Below are 19335 nucleotides of genomic sequence, written 5' to 3'. Positions count from 1 at the left end.
CGGGCCGCGCCGGCGATGCCGCGCCCCCGGGCCGGGCTGTAGCGGGGCCGCGGCGGAGCGCGCGCCGGGTAGGCCGGACATGGAGGTGGTGGACGAGACTGAGGCGCTGCAGCGCTTCTTCGAAGGTGAGGGACCGCGGGCCGGCCGGGGGGCCGGCGACCGCCCTCGCGCTGGGAACCCCCGGGGCCGATCTCTCCGGGGACGGGGCCCCCGAGTATGCTTCCACCACTCTGGGACTCCCTAGAATACTTCCTCTGAGCCCGGGGTTGGGGGGACCCCCAGGCCGGCACCAGGGAATCTTCTGGCGGTCACTGCTCACCTCAACGAAAGTTGGGCACCCCCTCCCTGTCCCCTCAGCGCACAACTTCCTTGGAATTGCCTCCCCTTCCATACTTTGTCCTTCCTCATGCCTCCCAGGACCTGCAGTTCCCGGTAAAATCTGACGTGACCCACCCCCAGTGCACTTCCTGAGTTTGGGACCCCTTTACTATCCTTCCATGGAACCCCATACAGACCCAGACCCCCTTTGAGGTGGGAACCCGAGCATGCCTTCCAGAATCTTCCACGCCTCTTAGGCTGGTACCCCAACCCCCAGCACACCTTCTAGAATCTGGGTCCCCTGCCTAGAGAAGCCCTTGTGTCCCTTCCAAGTGGACACCCTACCCCCCCAGCCTGACTCCTAGGAGCCGAGATCTCCCCACTGTCCTTCCCTGAGCCTAGGACCCTCTTCAAGACTGTCACCCACTTTCTGCAAGGCTGCCCTCTCCCCCAAGGCTGAAATTCCCTTTGAAGCTCCCCTACTCGGGGCTTGGAGCCCCTCCCCAGCATTCCTCCGTGAGCTGGATTCCCACCCCCCACCCCCCAAATGCTTTCCCTGAGCTAGAACCTTCTTGAAGTCGGCATCCCTGATGCCAGCATCTTCTGCGCTCTGAGACCCTCCCAAAGTTGTGAACCGCATCCTGCCAGCTCCGAGAAGATTCCTCAGGGCTGTTTGCCCCACACCTGTCCCTGGAGCTCTGTCTCCCCTGGCTGTTTGCTCCTCACCCCAGGAGTGACCTCACCCTCTCACCTCGACCCTGACGGGACCCTCTCCAGGGCTGGGGTCTACACACACCCTCCCATATTTTCTTCTACCCCTGCTCCCCGCCCCCGTCCCTGTGGATTTGGAGGTCTGCGCTTACATCTAACCAGAATGTCCTCCCCTCTCCCTGAGCAGCCTCTGCCCCTCCTCCAGGTCTGTCCCCCTCCTCCCGGGTGCTGGATCCAGGAGGGATGGGACAGAGTGTGGGAAGGGGAGCCAGAGGTGCGGGCTGACATCTCCCAGCCCACTCTTCCTTTCAGACCTTCTCAGAGGACCATCTAGCTGGCCCTTCCGGCCCCTCTTGTCCTCTTCTCCCCTGACTTGCGTAGCCAAGCCACTGTCCCCACCTTCTCTCCGGTCCCTAAGCCCACATCCTACCCCTCAGCAGAACCTGCCTCTGGGGGAGGGGTGGTCCATGGGGCACGTTGTGATGGGCTGTCCGGCTGCAGAACGGTGAATCACAGCCCAAGTTTCAAGCCTAGTAGCACCCAGATACCTTCGGAGTCCAGGAGGGAGAGAGGAAGGCCTCTCTTTCTTTGCCTTGGTGTCTCCCTTTCTTTTGGGGTGGGAGGAGTAGCCTTTGTCCACTCCTGCTTGCTGAGTTGGTAAGGACATCCCTAGCCCCAGGCCTCCTCCCTTCAGGGCTCTGGATGCCCCAGCAGACCCAGACCCCCAGAAATCAGGCTTGGACTAGATGAAATGGTTGGTCCTGAGGTAGGTGGCCATTTGAGTCACCTCCCAGTCAGTCTCTGGGGCCCTGGGTCCCCCAGACACTGTTCATCCTTTATGAATCCTCAGGGAGCCTTGTGGGGGCTGGAGGCCCCTGGGGAGGCAGGAAAGGGACATCGTTCCCCGCTTGGGGGCATCCAAGCAAGATACGCTGGACAACCCACGGGCCAACCCTACCCCCCACCCCTTGCTTCCTACATATGTCCCAGTGCATCCTCCCCCAGGCCCCTGCACCCAGGCAGAGGGGTGGGTCCCGCTGGCCCAGGATCCCCCTCTCCTGAGCCAAACTTTCCTTCCTGGCTGTGGGTGTGGGGTGGGGGGTGGGGGCTGACGCCACAGCTCAGCCATTCGGCAGGCCTGGCGGGAGGCTGTACTGCTCCCTCCCCGGAGAGATAAGAGGAGACTCAAGAATGTCTGTGGGGAGCAGGGGGGGTGGTGGAGGGAGCCAGGGGCCGGAGAAATCTCCCCAGAGCCTGAGATGGGGGAGAAGGCAGGCGGGTGCTGAGTCTCCAGGGCCACTTGGGAGGGAAGAGCCTGGCAGGGATCAGGTGTTCAGCGGTGTGTGGGGGGCAGGCCTGAGGGGCTCGTTGAGTGTAAGTGTGAACGCAAGTGAGTGTCGGAGTTGGGAGGATGTCGTTCCTGAATTCTCAAATGTGGGGCTAGAACTTGAGTTCTCGTCCTGGTCCTCCCTTGGCCTTGGTCTACGGACAGTGGGCTCGGGGGCTGGGGTCTGTGCCTTCAGGTCTGGGTTGGAAAAGGCCTTTGCCGAAGGGCAGGGCCATATCGAGACCCCTTGTCTGACATGGCCCACTCTCTAGGAACACCCAGCCTCCGTCCTGGGTCCTGCCCTGTGCAGTGGGCCAGGCTGTGCCCCACCCCAGGGTGGTGGGCTGGGGGCTAAGGCGCTTTGGGCCTCGGGTGGGAGGCTGGGACAGGGCGGCCCCCTCGAGGCTGGTACAGCCGGGCCCCCGTGACCGCCCCGCTAATCCCCTAGAAGGAGGCTACAGCCGCCCAGCTCGGCGGGCACAGGGCCTGCAGAGAGGGGACCCTCCGGGCAGGATGCACTGGCTCCCAGCAGGTAACGGCGTCGCCGTGGGAGGTATCTTCTTCGGCAGGCATCCTGATCGGGTAGGGGCTTGGACTCCCAGAGCCCGGTCAGGGTCACAGCATCAGAGGATCCCGATAGACCCTCGGAGACTCCGGTGCAGAATTGGCCCCTGCCGCTGGGAGCATTGTGGCCCTGTGCTGAGCTCTTACCCTCTCTGGGCCCCTTTTCCTTACCTGCAAGACAGGCGGGGGTGGCAGGGAAGGTCTTGATGAGACATTCAGACCTGTTGAGCCTCGTCTCCCAGCCCTGGGCAGGAGGGATGTTTTTGAGCATAGAAGGTGGAGGGTGGCAAATTCTGGTCCCCGGGGTACGTGCCCCCTCCCTCCGCCCTGAAAAACAGGTGCGCCTGAGAAAGCCTGAGAGACTGAGGGGAACTGGGCTTCCAGCAGGTACTGGAAAGGCCACTGGAAGGTTGGGAGACCTCCACTCGGCCTCTAGAGCCCCACAGGGGCTGGAGGTTCAAGGCCGGATGGGTGGCTTGGGCTGGTGACTCCCCTTCTTTGGCCTCCTGTCATCTCCTGGGGTGGGCACCGGAGTGGGACCAGAGTGGGGCTTCCGCTGAGGTTCTTTTTTGTTTTTAATTTTTTAAAGTGTTTTATTTAGTTTTGAGAGGAAGACAGCATGAGCAGGGGAGGGGCAGAGAGAGAGGCAGACACAGAATCCAAAGACAGGCTCCAGGCTCTGAGCTGTCAGCACAGAGCCCGACGCGGGGCTTGAACCCATGAACCACGAAATAGTGACCTGAACTGACTAAGCCACCCAGGCGCCCCTTTTTTAATTTTTAAAAAAGGTTTTATTTATTTACCTTGAAAGAGAGAGAGAGACAAAGAGAGTGAGCGGGGGAGGGGCAGAGAGAAATTGGGAGAGAGAGAATCCCAAGCAGGCTCCGCCCTGTCAGCATGGAGCCCAATGTGGGGCTCGAAGTCACAAACTGTGAGATCATGACCTGAGCCAAAACCAAGAGTCCGATGCTTACCCGAATGAGCCACCCAGGCCTTCCCCCCCCCCACCAATGAGGTTCTTTTAGCCACCAAACAAAGGCAAACTCATGGCCTCCTGATACACAGGGGGGTGGGGGCAGCCGGGCTCCCCACAGCGCCCCCAGAGCACCAGGGTCCTGATCTGAAAGCCTCTGGAGGGAGGGGCTGGCACTGGCCCCCTTTCCCAGGGGCCGAGACTGCAGCTCAGAGGGAGGGAGTAGCCAGCACTGGCCAGAGCGGACACCAGCCCTCCCCTGCCCGGCGCTCTCCTCTGCCTCCGGGGCCTTTGGGGAAGAAGGGTGGCCTTCCCAGGGGACCAGCATCTCTGCCTCCAGAGGGCAGGAGGAGGCCACCTGATGACTTTGGGGAGAGGATACCCACCCTGAACAGGAATCTGGGGCTGGGTTGGGGCTTGTGATCGTGTGACACTGTGCCCCTATCAGCCTGTCTGTCTGTCTGTCTCTGTAGTGCATGAGGGAGGAGGTGAATGGGGCAGGCAACCGGACCCCTGATTGTCGAGAAGATGAGATGGGGTGCCTTCTGGGTCCGCCTGGAGCCCTCTGAAGGAGTCCCGGCCCAGTCCTACATCCCCAGCCCCTGAGTCCACCTGGAGGGGAGATAAAGTCATGGGGGAATCTGACTCATCCCCACGTCCCAACACCCGTCCCAGCACCCTGGGCAGGGCCACACGGGGCGGCAAGGGCAGGAAATGTTCTCAGGGTTTACTGGAGCCAACAATGGCTATGTGAACAAAGGCGGGTGGGGGGTGCACCCCAGGATGCCAACTCTCTGGGAGGGCCTGGGGTCAGTGGGGGGGAGAGAAGTGGGCTCTTCCCAACCTGCTTGCCTCGGGCCCTCTCCTCCCTCTGGGGCCTTGGCAGAATGCCCCTTGGGGTCTGGGGGCGTCTGGGAGAGAGACAGGTAGGTCTCTCTGGACAGAACGGCCTCCTCCTAGGGACATGGCCCCCATTCCCTGATTCCCAAGGGCTCACAGGACTCGGGGGCCCAGGCAGCTGAGGCTGCTGGGTAACAGCCCAGCAGGGCTCTGATTGGCTGCCGCCATGGACTTTGCCCTCTGATAAGGACGGGGAGCAGAAATCATTAACTGGACCATTAACCGGGGGTGGCCCTGCCCTACCCAGGCTGCCTGCCCTTCCTTTCCACCTCCTTCCTCCTCACTGCCCACTCTTTTGGGCCTCAGTTTCCCTCACATCCTGGGTGTGTATGGAGGGGACCTCTCCTCCCATACGAGAGTCTTCAGGCCCCGCTGCTGCTGGGTGTGGGTACCCCCTGGGTGAGGGGCAGGCCTTACGCCCTCCCTGGAGTGGGCAACCAGGCTCTGTCGCTAGCTCTGCCACTTGCCCACCGCCCTTCTCCTGGACGTGTCACGGCACTTCTCTGTGCTTCCACTTTCTCATCCTTAAAACGGGAAGGTCATTGTGGTCACAGTACCCACTTCTCAGGGTTTCTGTGGGGGCGGCAGCCACCTACCTGGATTGTGATTATTGTCCCAAAGGGCTTACCCAGCCGAGTTCGACAGGCTCACTGTAGGTATTCTGCTCCCTACTTTGAGGATTTATTGATTCAAGGTGTAGGTTGGTGTCGGGCCTTGGGCTGGGGTGTGTGGCTGGCGCTGTGTGCTTTGAGGAAGCTCCTCACCCGTTCTGGGCCGCTCGTTCCAAGGATGGGGGGATGGGGAGTCAACAGCCCTGTTGAAAGCACTCCGCATGCAGGGACCCAGCTTCGCACAGGTCTGGCCCTCCTTCCAGCCTCCAGCTGGGGCCCCCGCCCTGCATCTCAGCCATGGGGAACTTGGGTCAAGGGCAGGCAGGCCTGGGGAAGGGGCTGACTGTCCTTTGTCTTTGCCTGAGGCGCCCAGGCCAGAGGGTTTTGCATAGTCTGCCTCCCCGCAAGGCCTGGGGCTCTGTGGAAATGCAGGCTGCGCCCTCTCATTTCTGAGAGGGCGGTGCTGAGGCGGGAGGGGAAGGAGAAGGGTCAGGGTCACTCAGGTGGCCGCGGCAGGGCCTGAGTGGGACCCTGGGTCTCCTGACTGTCCTCGAGAGCTGCGGTTCCCCAGCCACTGCCAGTGGCTTGGCAAGGTGACTTCCTCTCTGGTCCTCAGAGTCCTCACTCAGGCGGCCAAGACTGTGCGACAAAAGCTGTGAGACCACCATGGCCAAGGCCTGGAGGGGGCGGGGAGGGAAGAGTACAACCCCGGCTGGGGTGGGGGTAGTCGGGTCCTGAGTCTCCCCTGGCCTGGGGTCCTGTCCACCTGTCTCCAGGCCGCACCAGTGGGAAAGGGCTGCTTTCTACCTCTATCGGACCTCGGTCCTGCCAGCCCTCATAATGTACAACCACGGCCTCTGTCCCTTCGCGGAGTTTGGGGACCCTTGCTCCCTTGGCGCCTTCTCTCACTGTCCGCTTTGCCATCTCAGTCCCTGAGAGTCTCTTCCCCTTCTGTGGTTCTCCTTGGTGCAGTCTGTGGCCTGGGGTGGAGGTGGAGGTGGCAGCTAGGGGTCTGTGACACTGAGCTGTCTCTTTTGGACCTTGCTCCGGCTAGACCTGATCAGAAGTGGGGTTGGCCTGGGCCTGCTATTGGGTCAGCGAGCACTTGTGTGTACCAGTGTTCAAGTCTGGGAGGTGTGCTACTATGTGAACACGCACAGGCATGCCCATGCCTCAGGGCCTTTGCACTGGCTCCCCACCACCTGGAATGCTCTTCCTAGATGGCCACATGGCTCAGCACCTTTTTAGCTCTCTTCGGCGAGGCCCTCCCTGACTGTCCTATTTAAAATTGCAACCCCTGCCTGTCCTCCTGTCATACCAACTCTGCGTCTCCACTTTATTGTTCTCCATAGCATTTGTCACCTTCTGAATACTGTGGATTTCTACCCCGCTGGTCGTCCGACTCTCCCTCCAGAATGTCAGCTCCTTGGGGGCAGGAGGCTTTGTTTTGTTCATTGCCACAGTCCAGAGCCAAGCACTGTGCCTGACACATGGTATACGGTCGTTAATTGTTGAAATGGATGAATGAATGAGCATACGTGGCCCGTGCCAGCATGCACACGCGTGTGTCAGCACAAGAAGGGTGTGTGTATGTGATCGTGGGTGTGACAGTGGGTGCATGCCTGGGAACGTGACCTTGTGCACACACCTGTGGGGAGAGCACGCTGGCGTGTGAATACAGATGGACGGGGGTAACCGGCCCTCACCCCAAACTGCACCCTCTGCTTCTGTGGGAATGGCCCTCCCCAGCCTGTCTGTCCCAGTCCCCGTGGGAGAGGGATGGGGCCATCGGGTAGGAGACTCAGGGCTGGGGGCACCCAGGGCACACTGAAGATCCCTGGGGACCAGTGTGGGTTCCTGTACACAGAACAGCTTGCAGCTTCTGTGCCCAGTTTTGTTGTATCTGTCGTGGGAGCATCATGGGGACCCTGAGTCAAGCCTTGTGCGACCTGAGGACCGGCGGTAGCTGTGGGGACTCAGGTAGAACGTAGCTCTAGCCTGGGGGTAGCTGAAGATTCTGGGTCCCCTGGATGAAATGGGGTTCTTCTGCATTTTTTGGCAAGAAACTGAGAGGGAATAAAGGTGGCTGTGGCTCCGATTTATGGACCTGATGGCGATGACTTCAGAGCCATGTCCGTGTCACTCAGCCCCAAGCTAACTGGGGGCTTGATGCAGAGATGCTAAGGGTAACTTGCAAAATCAAGCATCTGACCTGAAGACATTTTGAGTGAGAAGGCTCTGGTCATAAGTTGAAGTCTGAAGCAGGAGAAGCTAGCAGTTACGATATGAATCGCTGATCATATTCGTAAAGATAGAAAGTTCAAACCAAAGGAGGTGAGGGTCTACTGTGCCCTGTCCCAGAGTGAACTAGTTTGGAGCACATTGAGTAGCTTAGTCAGTATTGGGATATTGACCTCCTCTGTGGTTGAGGAGGACTGCCAGGGCCGGCGGGCAGTCACAGAAGGCTAACCCACCGCAGTGGAGGTGGGGGCCTGGAGCCAAGGTCTGGAGGCTGGACTTTGCTAAGTATGTGCCAGGTGAATAGCATGGTACTGCTCATGGTTCAGAGGGGCTCGGGAGAAAGTCGGAGGCCCTTTCAGAGGCTCTCTGGAGCAGATACGCAGTTAGGTGGGGGGTATGGGGGAGAGGGGTACAGCGCGGGGGAGGAGAGGAGAGGAGGGGGAGCCCCGAGAGAGATGGAACCAGCGCCAGAGAGCTTTCCTGCTATCTCATCAAAGACTCATACCGTTCCATGGTGCACGGGGTCCCTGCTTCACTTGATACAGAAGGGAGCTGAGACTTGGGCGGGTCAGACACTTGCCAAGGGTCCAAGGCAATGAAGGGAGGCCCACATTAGCAGCTGGGCCTCCTTGACCTTCAAAGTCCCTCAGGGCATCATGGGGTGCTAGAGTGCACAGTCCCCTGACCCTTGCCATCCTGGCCCCTGGTGTCCGCCTCAGATTCAGAGGGGTGGACCCTCAGGGCAGCATGGGGGGTGGGGACAGGCCTGGGCCTTGGGCCCTGTCAGCCCCAGGTTCTGATCGGAGAGGCCTGGCCAGCATCCTTAGGCCCTGGCCTCCCCTGCCCACAGCCACGTGGCCGACGGGATTTCCGCCATGTTTGGGACATGAATTGACAAGTGCCCCATTGACGGGTGGGGGGGAGGTGTGGGCAGGGCACAAGCCTCCCACTGTGCCGGGTCCCCACCCTCCCCCGTTCCCTGGGACAATGGCCGAGACTCAGCCAGTGGCCACAGCTGGTGGGGGGGTGGTCATGAGCGAGAGGAGGGGGGAAGGGAGGGGTCCAGGGTGGAGGACCACCTGGGCTCCCCGCACCCTCATCCTGCACCTGGCCCGTGTCCCCTCGCTGCTTCTGCCCAGCTGGGTGGCCTTAAAGTGAAGGAGGAGAGAAGAGGGGAGGGGGCTTTCTCCCCTTAGTCCCTATTCCCAGCATCCTGGGACAGAGCAGTGTCTGGCTCCTGTTAAAAGCAGGTAATAAAGGGCCTAATTAATGAGGAGCAGCTGGGGCGCATAGCTCAGCAGGACAGGGGCGGTGCCTGGAGGGGTCCCCCGTCTAGCCCCGGACCCTGAGCATAGCACGGCCGGCCGCGTGGAGGTCCCCAGCAGGTCCCCAGGCAGGCCTGGTTCTAGTGTCTCACTTGCCACTCAGCTCACTCATTCCATGAACATTTATTGCATGCCTACTGTATGCTTAGATGCTTATATCCCAGAGAGGCAAGGCAGGGCCGGGCTCATGTCCCAGGTCCCACCCCTGGAGGCCAAGGGCAAGGCACTCGTCCTTTCTGAGCCTGCTTCCTCACCTGGAAGGCGTAGAGTAAGAAAACCATCCCTCCTGTAGTGTTGTCATGGGACTTGAACGTGAGCTGTGTAAAGTGTGGGCACTCTGCAAGTGAGCACAGACCCCCGGCCGCCTGTGAGGTCTGCACTAGGAAGCAGAGTAAGGAGCCCAGGAGAAAGGAGGCCGCCACTTAAAGGGAATCAGAGGCGACCTCTTGGAGGAACTTACAAGAGTGCGTAGGAATGGGCATCCTCCAGCCAGCAGTCCGTGCAAATGCCCCAGGCCGGAGAGAGGGGGAGGCTGCTTCCCGGAGGGCTGCAGGGTTAGGAGACAAGGCTGTAGGCGGTGAGGTGGGGGTAGGGGGGTAGGGAGCTACCTTGAACCCCAAGGAGGGCTCTATCCAGAGCAGTGGGAAGTTGTGGAAGGGTTTGAGGAGGGGGAGGGCTGAGATGCTGGTTTGTGACCCGATGGTGCCGCTTTCTGGTTGTGGGGTCCTGGGCAGCCTCCCCACCCCCAAGGAGGACCTGAGGATCAGCAGAGGGGGACTCGCTTAGCTTCCTGCCTGGTGGGGTCTGTTGTTGGCTCAAGGGTGCTCCGGGCCCTTTCAGGAGCAGTGGGGGAGGGGGGACCCCCAAAGATATTCTGATGTCTTCCTCCTGGGTTCCTGGAGGGGGCGCCTCAGGAGTCTCTGGGCTCTGGCAAGCCCCCACCCCCCAGCCTGTCCTCCCAAATGTTTGACTCCCAAATGTTTGATTAGAAATTTCCAGTGTGGTTCCTGGGGGCAGTCTGGGGGTGTCCGCCTGGTGGCTGGAGCCATGTGGGGAGAACACCAGGGATGCCTTCGGGGTCCCAGAGAAGGAGAAGATGTGGGCTCAGTGTTCCTCAGGAGGCCCGCCAACCTCCCCCAATCTCAAGCTTCTCCCCCACCCAGCGGCCCACCCCCACCCTGCCCCAGTGGCTCCCTCCTCCCTCCTCTGTCCTCCCGGTCCTCCCGGCCCCTGGCACGGGAGGGTCTCCCCTCCCCTCAACCACATCTGGTTCTCGTTAGGGTCTCCCAGGATGCCTCTGCCTGAGGCCCCCCTATCCCAAGGGAGGTGGGCAGGAGGATTAGGGGTGATTAGGAGTTCTCCTGGGCAGAGGAGGGGGAGGAGGGGGCCTGGCCTATTATAAATAGCAACTCCATGACACCATCACCCCATCATTCACTGTAGATTCCAAGTTCAGTCTCAAAATCCTGCGACTTCCGCAGCCAGGGCCGGGGTCACGCTTCGGTGCCTCCTCCCTCCCCACCCTTTAAGGAACGCCCCAGCTCGTCAGGTCGAGGCAGCCCAGGATGGCCAGGAATTCTCAGTGACCACCAACCACGCCGTCCCCCTTGGAGTCAGGCCCCTGTGCCTGGGTTCGAATCCTCCCTGCTCCGTTGCCTCGGGCAAGACACGTGACCTCTCTGACAAAAGAGATGATGCCAGGAACGCCAGGTCCGAGGGGGGGCAATTAGTCGATAAACCCATCAGTGCAGGGACCCAGTAGGCGGTCAGCCCACATGAGCCACTGTCATTGTCGTTGTCCGGTTGCCACCTGCACTGGTCCAGGATGGGAGGGTTCGGGGGAACGCTGCACTCGGAGAGGCTGCAGATTAAACTCCTGTGATTAGTAATGTCCTCGGCCTCGCAGGTGCCTGGCATACAGCAGGCGCTCAATACACGGGATCTTCGATTAACAGGGAAGGATGGGGTGGGGGCTGGCGCGTGGACGGGCATTCTAGAACCTTGATGTGCAGATTGGTCAATCCCAGGTTGAGAAGCTTCCCGTGCGCTGGCCGCACAGGGCCCTAGACAGCCATTGGCAGCTTGGTGGGTGTCCTTGGTTCCCAGCTGGGTGAGCCCGGGGTGGGGGCCAGCAGGAGGGCCTGTCCGAGGCAGCGCGTGACTCCTAGGAGGGCTTAGCCACTCATTAATCACCTAAGCGGGGCTCAGCATTCTTGAAATACCGGCTGGGGCCAGGGAGGGGCCTGGGCCAGGGGCTCCTGGGGACCCCAGAGCTCCGGGGACTGGGAAGTGAGGACAGCCGCTTGGTTTGCCGAGCACCCATTATATGCCAGGCGCCTTACATACCTTAAGTTGTTTCATATTTGACCCTGTAAAATGTTAGCTGTCCACAGCCCCATTTTACTAACAAGGAGACTGAGGCTCAGAGAGGGTATGTGACCTGCTCAAGGTCACGCAGCTGGACGTAGGAAAGCCCAGAATTGTTCATGGGTCTGCCTGACCTGTTCCCAGGGCTCTCACCCGGAATAGGGCCAGAGATGCAGACCCCAGGCTCATGGCTCCAGGGGCCTGTGGGAGGGGCACCTCCTGCCTCAGTGGGGCTGGCCAACCCAGGTCAGCCGTGTGGGTGGGGCCATCCTCCATTATCGGGGTTGACGCATCTCCTACGTCAGCCCCCTTATCACCCCGCCCTCTTGCTCCCCCCAGCAAGGTGACCCTGGGAGGGGAAAGGCCAGCGCCTCCCCCTCGCCTCCCTTGCTTACGCTCAAGAGCTCTGAGTGCCTTTTCTGTGAGGCCCTCCCCTCTGTGGGGCTGGGGCCAGCAGGGAGGGCCCAGGAGGGAGGCTGGTGGAGGAGCAGAGCTCTGGCCGCCATCATTTCCTGCTGTGAGTCCAGGCAAGCCCTACCTCTCCAGGCCTGTTTCCTCCTCTGGAATGGCAGGGTAGGGGCAGGGCACCCCCACCCCTGCAACGGGGTGATGAGCTCTACAGGAGGCTGGGCTGGGCGCTTCTGATCCCAGTCCCCGCTCCCTCTCCATCTGCAGTGGGGGCCTGGATGCAGGAGGCTCCCTTGGCCCCATGGACTGCTCCCCGCCCCCCCAGGATGTGTGGTCCAGCCCAGCGGTGCCCACCAGCTGGGCCATCTGGAGGGAGGCAGGGCAGGACAGAATCATCGAGCCTGGGTCCAGTCATCAAGGGCGGTGGGCATCCAGTGGGCACTCAGTTCAGGAAAAGAACTTGCTTACTCCTCACAGCACCCCCTGAGACCTTAGGACCATTACCCCATCTTACAGGCAAGAGGAGGGACTTGCTCGTGTCACTGGAAGTGGCTTGCGTGTCCCAGATCTGCGCTCTGGGTCCCTCCCCTCCTTGGAGTCGCCACGCAGCCTGGTGGGTGAGGGGAGGCTTCACTAATGTGACGCCTCCTGGAGGGGCGTCAGGCGATGGACATGGAAGGACTCCCCCAACTCAGATACACAGATGGGGAGGAGCCTGGGGAGTATGTTTTGGAGGCTCCATGGCACACTGTGATTATATAGTGGTTAGTACTCTGCGTTGTGGAGGGTCCAGGGCAGACCCCAGCTGCACCCCGCCCTTGGCTCACATCTGCCTGTCCCCTGCAGGCCACGACATCAACGGTGCCCTGGAGCCCTCCAACATCGACACCAGCATCCTGGAGGAGTACATCAGCAAGGAGGATGCCTCCGACCTGTGAGTGGCCCTGAGACAGCCTTGGCCCCACCCCCACCCCCACTGGCCTCTCACCAGGAGGACCCTAGAAGGGGTCTGAAGCCTCAGCTCCACCCACGCTGCCCTATGGGGGGGGCGCCGGGGAGGGCCTGGGGGGCCTGGCTGGTGCTGAGCCTTTTCTCTTCTCCACAGCTGTTTCCCGGACATCTCTGCTCCAGCCAGCACGGCCTCCTACCCCCACGGGCAGCCCGCCGTCCCTGGAGCCAGCGGGGGCCACCACCTGAGCCCCTCTGGGGGCGGACCCTCCCCGGGGCGCCATGGCCCCCTCCCCGCCCCGAGCTACAGCGCCCCGCTCAACTGCAACAACAACAATGCCATGGGCACCGCTCCCAAGCCCTTTCTGGGGGGCTCTGGGCCCCCCATCAAGGCAGAGCCCAAGGCTCCCTATGCCCCAGGGTGAGTGAGGGGGCAGGTGCGCATGCCTAAGCGTGGGATAGCGGGCGGTGGCTGCAGGCCTGGGAGGTGCTGGCCCAGGCCTGGCTGTGGCTACGGGGCTGCCAGGTGGGTGGGTGGGTGGGTGAGGTTGCTGAGGGGGGGACTCACGGCTTTGTTCTGAGGCAGTGGGCAGCCACAGAGGACCCTGAGCAGGGGAGTGAGGAGGGCTAGAAAATTCTCTGATAGCTCCTCAAGAGGGGAGGGAGGGGGTGAGCCTGGAGGCACTGATACACGCAAGCACACGCGGGTACGCACACAGGGCACATAAGGGCCCCTCACTGCACCAGGCCCATCCACTGGTGCACTTAGCTGTGGCCACAGGAAGTTGGCCCACCGCACAGACACGATACCTGCGGTTCCCCCACCCCCACCCCTGGCCCGAGCCAGCGTCCCAGGCCCTCTCTCTCCTCCCTCTGAGGAGTCCACACCAGCGGCCTGACCCAAGGGCTCAGCCTGGGCCTGGCTGCGTGCATGCTCGCGAGGATAGGCAGGGACCTGGGTCTCCTGGGTTCTGCAGAGGGGCTCGAAGAAAATTCTGGGTTCCCCAGCCTGGGGCAGGATCAGGGGACCCTGTCTTTAGGTAGAAAAAGTGCTGGGGCCATTCACACAGCCTGACTCTTCCTCCAGCTCCACCGTTTCGAGCCTCTGGCTGGATGACCCACAGCCTCAGTCGAGCTCTCAGTGTCTCGGCTGTAGAGCAAGGTCAAACTGCGTCCCCTCCAGGACTGTGGAGGTCCGGGGAGGAATCACAGACGACACGCTGGGGGACCGGAGCCCAGGGAGGGCAGTGGAGGCGAGCTGGGGTGTTAGGGGCAAGCTTTGGCCCCAGCAGGGCAGACTTCCGCCACGAGGCCGTCCGGACGCCCAGACCCTGAAGGGCAAACTGGGAAAGGGAACTAACGCGGAATAAGCACCCGCTGGGTGCCCGCCGCCGTGTCCCGCGGTTCTGTTTGTGAGAGCTCATCAACCGTCTCCAGGAACCAGCTCCTGGGGGGACCCCCAAATCAGCTGGCCTGCTGTGAAGTCCCGCTGCCCCTCAGCTGGATGTGAGTGCCACCCCGGGGCCATTTGTCCCGAAGAGGAAAGGCTTGCCCAGAGCCACACAGAGACCATGTGGCCCCGACTGCTCCAGGGAGGGCCCAGGGCCTCTCCCTGCCCCTGCCGGGCCTTGTTCTAGGTGCCAGACAAGACAAAACACATCCCTCCTCCAGTAGGTCCTGCGGCCTGGTTGCAGAGAGTTGTTAATCATTAAATCACCAAATCGAGGGCTCATAAGCACCACGAGGAGTTATGAGGAAAGAATACAAGGTCCTGTGGACTTGGGGTGTTTCGCTGCAGCGACCAGAGTGTGTGAGAGACCTTTACACACTAGAGAGACCACGGGCCACGGGCAGGGGAGTACAGGGAGCAGGCAAGAGATAGGGGTCGCAGGGCAGAGACCCCAGTCAGCCCTGGGGCCTTGAGGGCTACCGAGAATTCAGTCCCTACAGCCTTTTCTGTCATCCTTGCCTGGCCTGAGGGGTTGGGACACCCAGGGAAGCCTGCAGACTCTGGAATCCGCCCAGGGCTGTGGCCGTGAGGGCTGGCCACCTCAAGGCAGCTGCAGGCCCGGTGGTGGGCCATCTTTCCAGACGTGGGGACCAGGATGGCCAAAGAGCCGGGTCCCTGCTTGGCCTCGGCCGCCCCTCGGCGGGCAAATGCAGGGTTCACGCAGGACGTGTTGATCTCTCGGGCCTGAGTTTGTTCCTTTTGCCTGAGCCACTGATAAAACAGAACCTGTAAGAGAAAAATAAACCCGAGCCTGGTGGAGCTGGCTCCCTGCCCAGCCCACACCTGCCCATGGTGACCCCCGCCGAATCTCTCCAGGCCTAGCCCCCCCCTGGAGCCCCTTAGAGTTTCTGGAAAGTGGGGCATCAGCGGGTGTGGGAAGGAAGGGGCAGGCCTGGCCTCGGGATCTGGGAGGAGGCCTCGAATCCCTGGGACATCACCAGGGACATTGGTTCCTGGCCTCCAAGGGCCCAGTAGGTCTGAAGGGACACCGGGTGGGAGGAGCCCGAGGCCCACCACCTAGAGTTCAGCCCCAGGCCCTGCCTGGAGCCAGGCAAGGTGGCTGGTCCAGAGAAATAGCCCTGAGGCCGGGAGCCAGGAGACCTCAGTGCGCCCCAGCTTCCGGGGTCTCTGGGACCCTGCCCCACAGAAGCCTGTCGGCCCAGCAGCCCCCTTCCTCCTGCTCCTGCAGCACCCTGCCGGACTCTCCCCCAGACTCGGGCTCCGAGGCCTACTCCCCGCAGCAGGTGAATGGTGAGTCCAGCGGGCACCGCCCTCCCCCTCTAGGGTTTGGGCAAGTGGTTGGGGCGGCCTTATCGGGGAGGGAGGGAGCGAGGGAGGGAGGGGGCCAGCGGCCGCCCAGCAAGGCCCAGATTATCGCTGGTCAAATACTCCCCGGCGCTGGCTATTGTTTCCCCACGGGCGGGTGGGGAGCCTGGCCCTGCCTCTGAGCAAGTGTCCCTGCCGGTGATGCCACCGCCTGCCTGCCCGCGCCATCATGGACGCGCCCTTCGGCGGTAAGTGGACGGCTGGGGAAGGCTGTGGGTCCAGCCTGAGCACAGGCGTCAACGGCCTGCAAGGCCCACCTCCCAGTGGGGGGGTGGGGTGCCAGGGTGCAGCGGCCCCCAGGTGGCCAAGAACAGGAGGAGCGCGGGCAGCCTTCTCCCCACGGCCCAGAGAGGGGTCAAGAGTTCTGTTTATCTTACCAGAAACATTTCTGGAATGCCTCCTGGGGAACAAAGGGAGCTGGGGGGCTGGCCCCTGGGAGCCGGCTAGAGGGGCTTCCTGATGGAGGAGGGCTGCCGCAGGACTATGCTGGGGGTCCCAAGAGACTTCTCTCCCGGAGGCCTCGGAGGAGGATCAGGCCTGAGAGGGGCTGGGGGAGGACCTGGGCAGCCCTGCCTGGGGGCAAGACCCCATTAGGACAGTGGTGGCGGGGTGGGAGGGAGAAGCTGCCCGCCCCCTGGTCAGGGTCTTGTCTCCCTGCCCAGGCCTCTAGTGGCCAGCCTCTGGGCTGCCCAGCCCTCCTCCCACGTGGGGTTGGCGGGAGGGCGGCCCCAGGGCTTGGCCCAGGAGAAGGTGGGAATCAGGAGACCCTGTCCTGGGGGAGAGCTGGTGCCCAGGAACCCGAGTGAGGTAGGTAGGTCTCTGATGCCCACCCCCCACCCTCTCTCCTGCAGACCCCCATCTGCTGCGCACCATTACCCCTGAGACCCTGTGCCACGTGGGAGTGCCCTCCCGCCTGGAGCACGCACCACCACCACCTCCAGCCCACCTGCCAGGCCCTCCACCCCCCCCACCCCCCCCACCCCACTACCCCGTCCTGCAGCGGGACCTGTACATGAAGCCCGAGCCCCCGATGCCCCCCTACGCTGCCATGGGGCAGGGGCTGGTGCCCCCCGACCTCCACCACACACAGCAGTCCCAGATGCTGCATCAGCTGCTGCAGCAGCACGGAGCTGAGTAAGACTCGGGCAGGTGGGCTCAGGGCTTGGGGTTCAGGGCAGCAGAAGGCAGGACAGAGATGGAGGTGGGGACAGGGACGGGCCAGGAGGGCGGAAGGCTCTGACCCCGGGAAGTGAAGGTCAGCACCCGTATGTGCCCAGAAGTCAGCTGGGGATTTATAGCCACGGCCAAGTGCTTACGACTACCTTTTTTGGTGAGTGTGGCCACCGCCCCCACTCCCCAGATAGGTAAACTGGGACTCCCAGGGGAGGAAATGCGTGGCCAGGTCATGAACCTGGGAGGGGGCAGAGCTGGGACTTGAACCTCAGGCTATATCCTTACCCAGACACCAGGGACTTTCCAGCCTGATCATGGAGTCCTGGGGCTCCTGGGGGAGTGTGAGCCATCGACCCAAGCACCCCGTTTGACTCCAACCAGCAGTATTTTCGTTTTATCTATCCGTGTGACACATCGAGATGTCATGAAAGGTGTCATTCAGGGCACGATTCCGCAAGAAACTCTCCTTCCCAGCCTTCAGGGTCAAGCCCTCTGTGTTTGTTTCTTTCTTCCTTTTTTTTAATTAAAAAAAAATTTTTTTTTTACATTTATTTATTTTTGAGAGACAGAGACAGAGCACAAGCAGGGGAGGGGCAGAGAGAGAAGGAGACACGGAATCCAAAGCAGGCTCCAGGCTCTGATCTGTCAGCACAGAGCCCGACTCGGGGCTCGAATCCATGAACCGTGAGATCATGACCTGAACCGAAGCCGGACGCTTAACCGACTGAGCCACTCAGGCGCCCCTCTGTAGCTTGTTTCTAACCATGGAGGCTGCTCTCCGTGGAGCCCCCACTATAAAGAGTGGCACTGATAATGACACCACAGGGGAGGGACAAACTTGATCATTCCACAAACGATTCTGAGCACGCTGTGTGCCAGGCGTATTGCCCGGCATGATAGGGACACACAGACAAGTCAGGTATGGCTTCTGCCCTCCTGAATTCTGTAATCTCAGAAGGGAGGAGTGACAGAAACAGAGAATGACAGAGATGAACCCGTAGCAGAATGATGGGGGAGCACTCAGGAGGGGGCCTTCCTGGAAGAGGTGTCCTCTGGATTAGGCAAATCCTGCAGAAACAGGGTAGAGAGGGGAAGAGGGCTGCTGCCCAGTGGGAGGGGGCTCAGGAAGAGCCAGCCCCCCATGGCCTGCACCCTTGTCACCCCCAGGCTCCCCACACACCCCTCCAAGAAGAGGAAGCACTCCGAATCGCCTCCCAACACCCTCAACGCCCAGATGCTGAATGGAATGATCAAACAGGAGCCGGGAACCGCCACCACCCTGCCCCCACACCCGGCTCGAGCCCCATCCCCACCCTGGCCTCCCCAGGGCCCACTGTCACCCGGCCCCGGCTCCTTGCCCCTCAGCATCGCCCGGGTCCAGACACCACCTTGGCACCCACCAGGCGCCCCCTCCCCAGGTACGTGCCTGGCCTGCTGGACCTCGCGGGGAGCCCACCCTTGACGTCGGGAGTGGGGCACAGGGCCCATGTGGGTGCTCCCTCCCTCCAGGTCTCCTGCAGGACAATGACAGCCTTAGCGGCTCCTATCTGGATCCCAACTACCAGTCCATCAAGTGGCAGCCGCACCAGCAGAACAAGTGGGCGACACTGTACGACGCCAACTACAAGGAGCTGTGAGTGGCCTGTGCCGTTCCCCACCCTTCCTGGTCACCGTATCCGGGGACCCCCCCCCCCAGCCCCAGCTCCTCGGACCTAGAGCAGGGCCTGCGAACACACTGGGTACAAGAGGGACCGGGTTCACGGAAGAGCTGCGGGCTCGGGGCAGAGCCAGGACGGGAACTCGGGGTGTCCGCAGGGAGGGGCCGCTGGTGGGAGCCAAGTCAGGGAGAAGTGGGCGGAAGGGTGTTCTCTGGCCCCTCCTCTCCTCCACCTCCTCCGCTCCTCCTGCATTCCAGGAAGGTAGCAGGAAGCTGTGCTGGCCGGCCCTTCCAGCGGCCCCCTCCCTGGCAGGGGTGGGGGAGAACTGGCTGCGGCCCTTCCTAGCTCTCCCTCAGCACCCACCCATGTGGATTCAGCTTCCTGGGGCCAGGCCAGGAGCTCTGGGCCCCCACCACCCCATCACTCTTGTCCAAGTCCTGTGGGGGTGAGAGTGTCTTTCACCAGCTCCCTGCAGACACTGCCAGGCGTGGGCAGGGTGGCTGAGCCCAGGCTCCCGGAGTCGGTACCCCAGGCCATGTGGGATTGGTACCCAGAAGCCCTCAGGGCTGGTGGGGTCCAGCTGCTGTAGGGACTGAAGTATCTCTTAAGGCCCAGCCAGGGTTAGGGGAGGAGTCTTTAGGGAATCTGCCCTTATGGCCTGGTGAGGGCACCCCACTCTTACCACCATGCTTTCTGGGCCAGCCCTGCCACCCCAGGCATATGGCCAGGAAACTGGCAGTCGAGGGCCCCATAATGGCCCAGGTACTTCCTGGGTACTCCCTTGGGGCACCAGGTGGGTGGGGCCCCAGGCCTTCCTGTAGGTTAGCCAGACTCTTCCCCCAAGTTTGGAAGCTTTCTCTTCTCCCATCCTCCTCCAGGCAGGCCCGGGCACTGGAGGAGGGGAAGGGAGGATTGGGGGGGCAGGCACTGCTTGTGCCTGGGGACCTGGGTAAGGACGGGCCAACAGTTGCTCCC

General features: G+C 61.9%; 1 protein-coding gene across 4 annotated transcripts in view; it reads left to right on the top strand.

Moving 5' to 3' along the window:
* Positions 1-6: 6 nt before the first annotated feature.
* MYRF (myelin regulatory factor) overlaps positions 7-19335 on the top strand; it is a 32527-nt gene continuing 13198 nt past the window's right edge. For all 4 annotated transcript variants that reach the window (XM_029914971.1, XM_029914969.1, XM_029914970.1 and 1 more), the window contains exons 1-7: positions 7-125; positions 12592-12679; positions 12851-13114; positions 15393-15454; positions 16381-16663; positions 17870-18120; positions 18212-18335. In XM_029914971.1, the coding sequence (XP_029770831.1) occupies positions 80-125; positions 12592-12679; positions 12851-13114; positions 15393-15454; positions 16381-16663; positions 17870-18120; positions 18212-18335 (1118 nt within the window). In that variant the 5' untranslated portion in view covers positions 7-79. The remainder of the gene's footprint in view (positions 126-12591; positions 12680-12850; positions 13115-15392; positions 15455-16380; positions 16664-17869; positions 18121-18211; positions 18336-19335) is intronic.

This window comes from Suricata suricatta, chromosome 11 (genome assembly GCF_006229205.1).
Source record: "Suricata suricatta isolate VVHF042 chromosome 11, meerkat_22Aug2017_6uvM2_HiC, whole genome shotgun sequence".
In the NCBI taxonomy this organism is placed as follows: domain Eukaryota; kingdom Metazoa; phylum Chordata; class Mammalia; order Carnivora; family Herpestidae; genus Suricata; species Suricata suricatta.
Note: the sequence above shows the minus strand (reverse complement) of the source record. Positions and strands in the feature narration are given on the sequence as shown.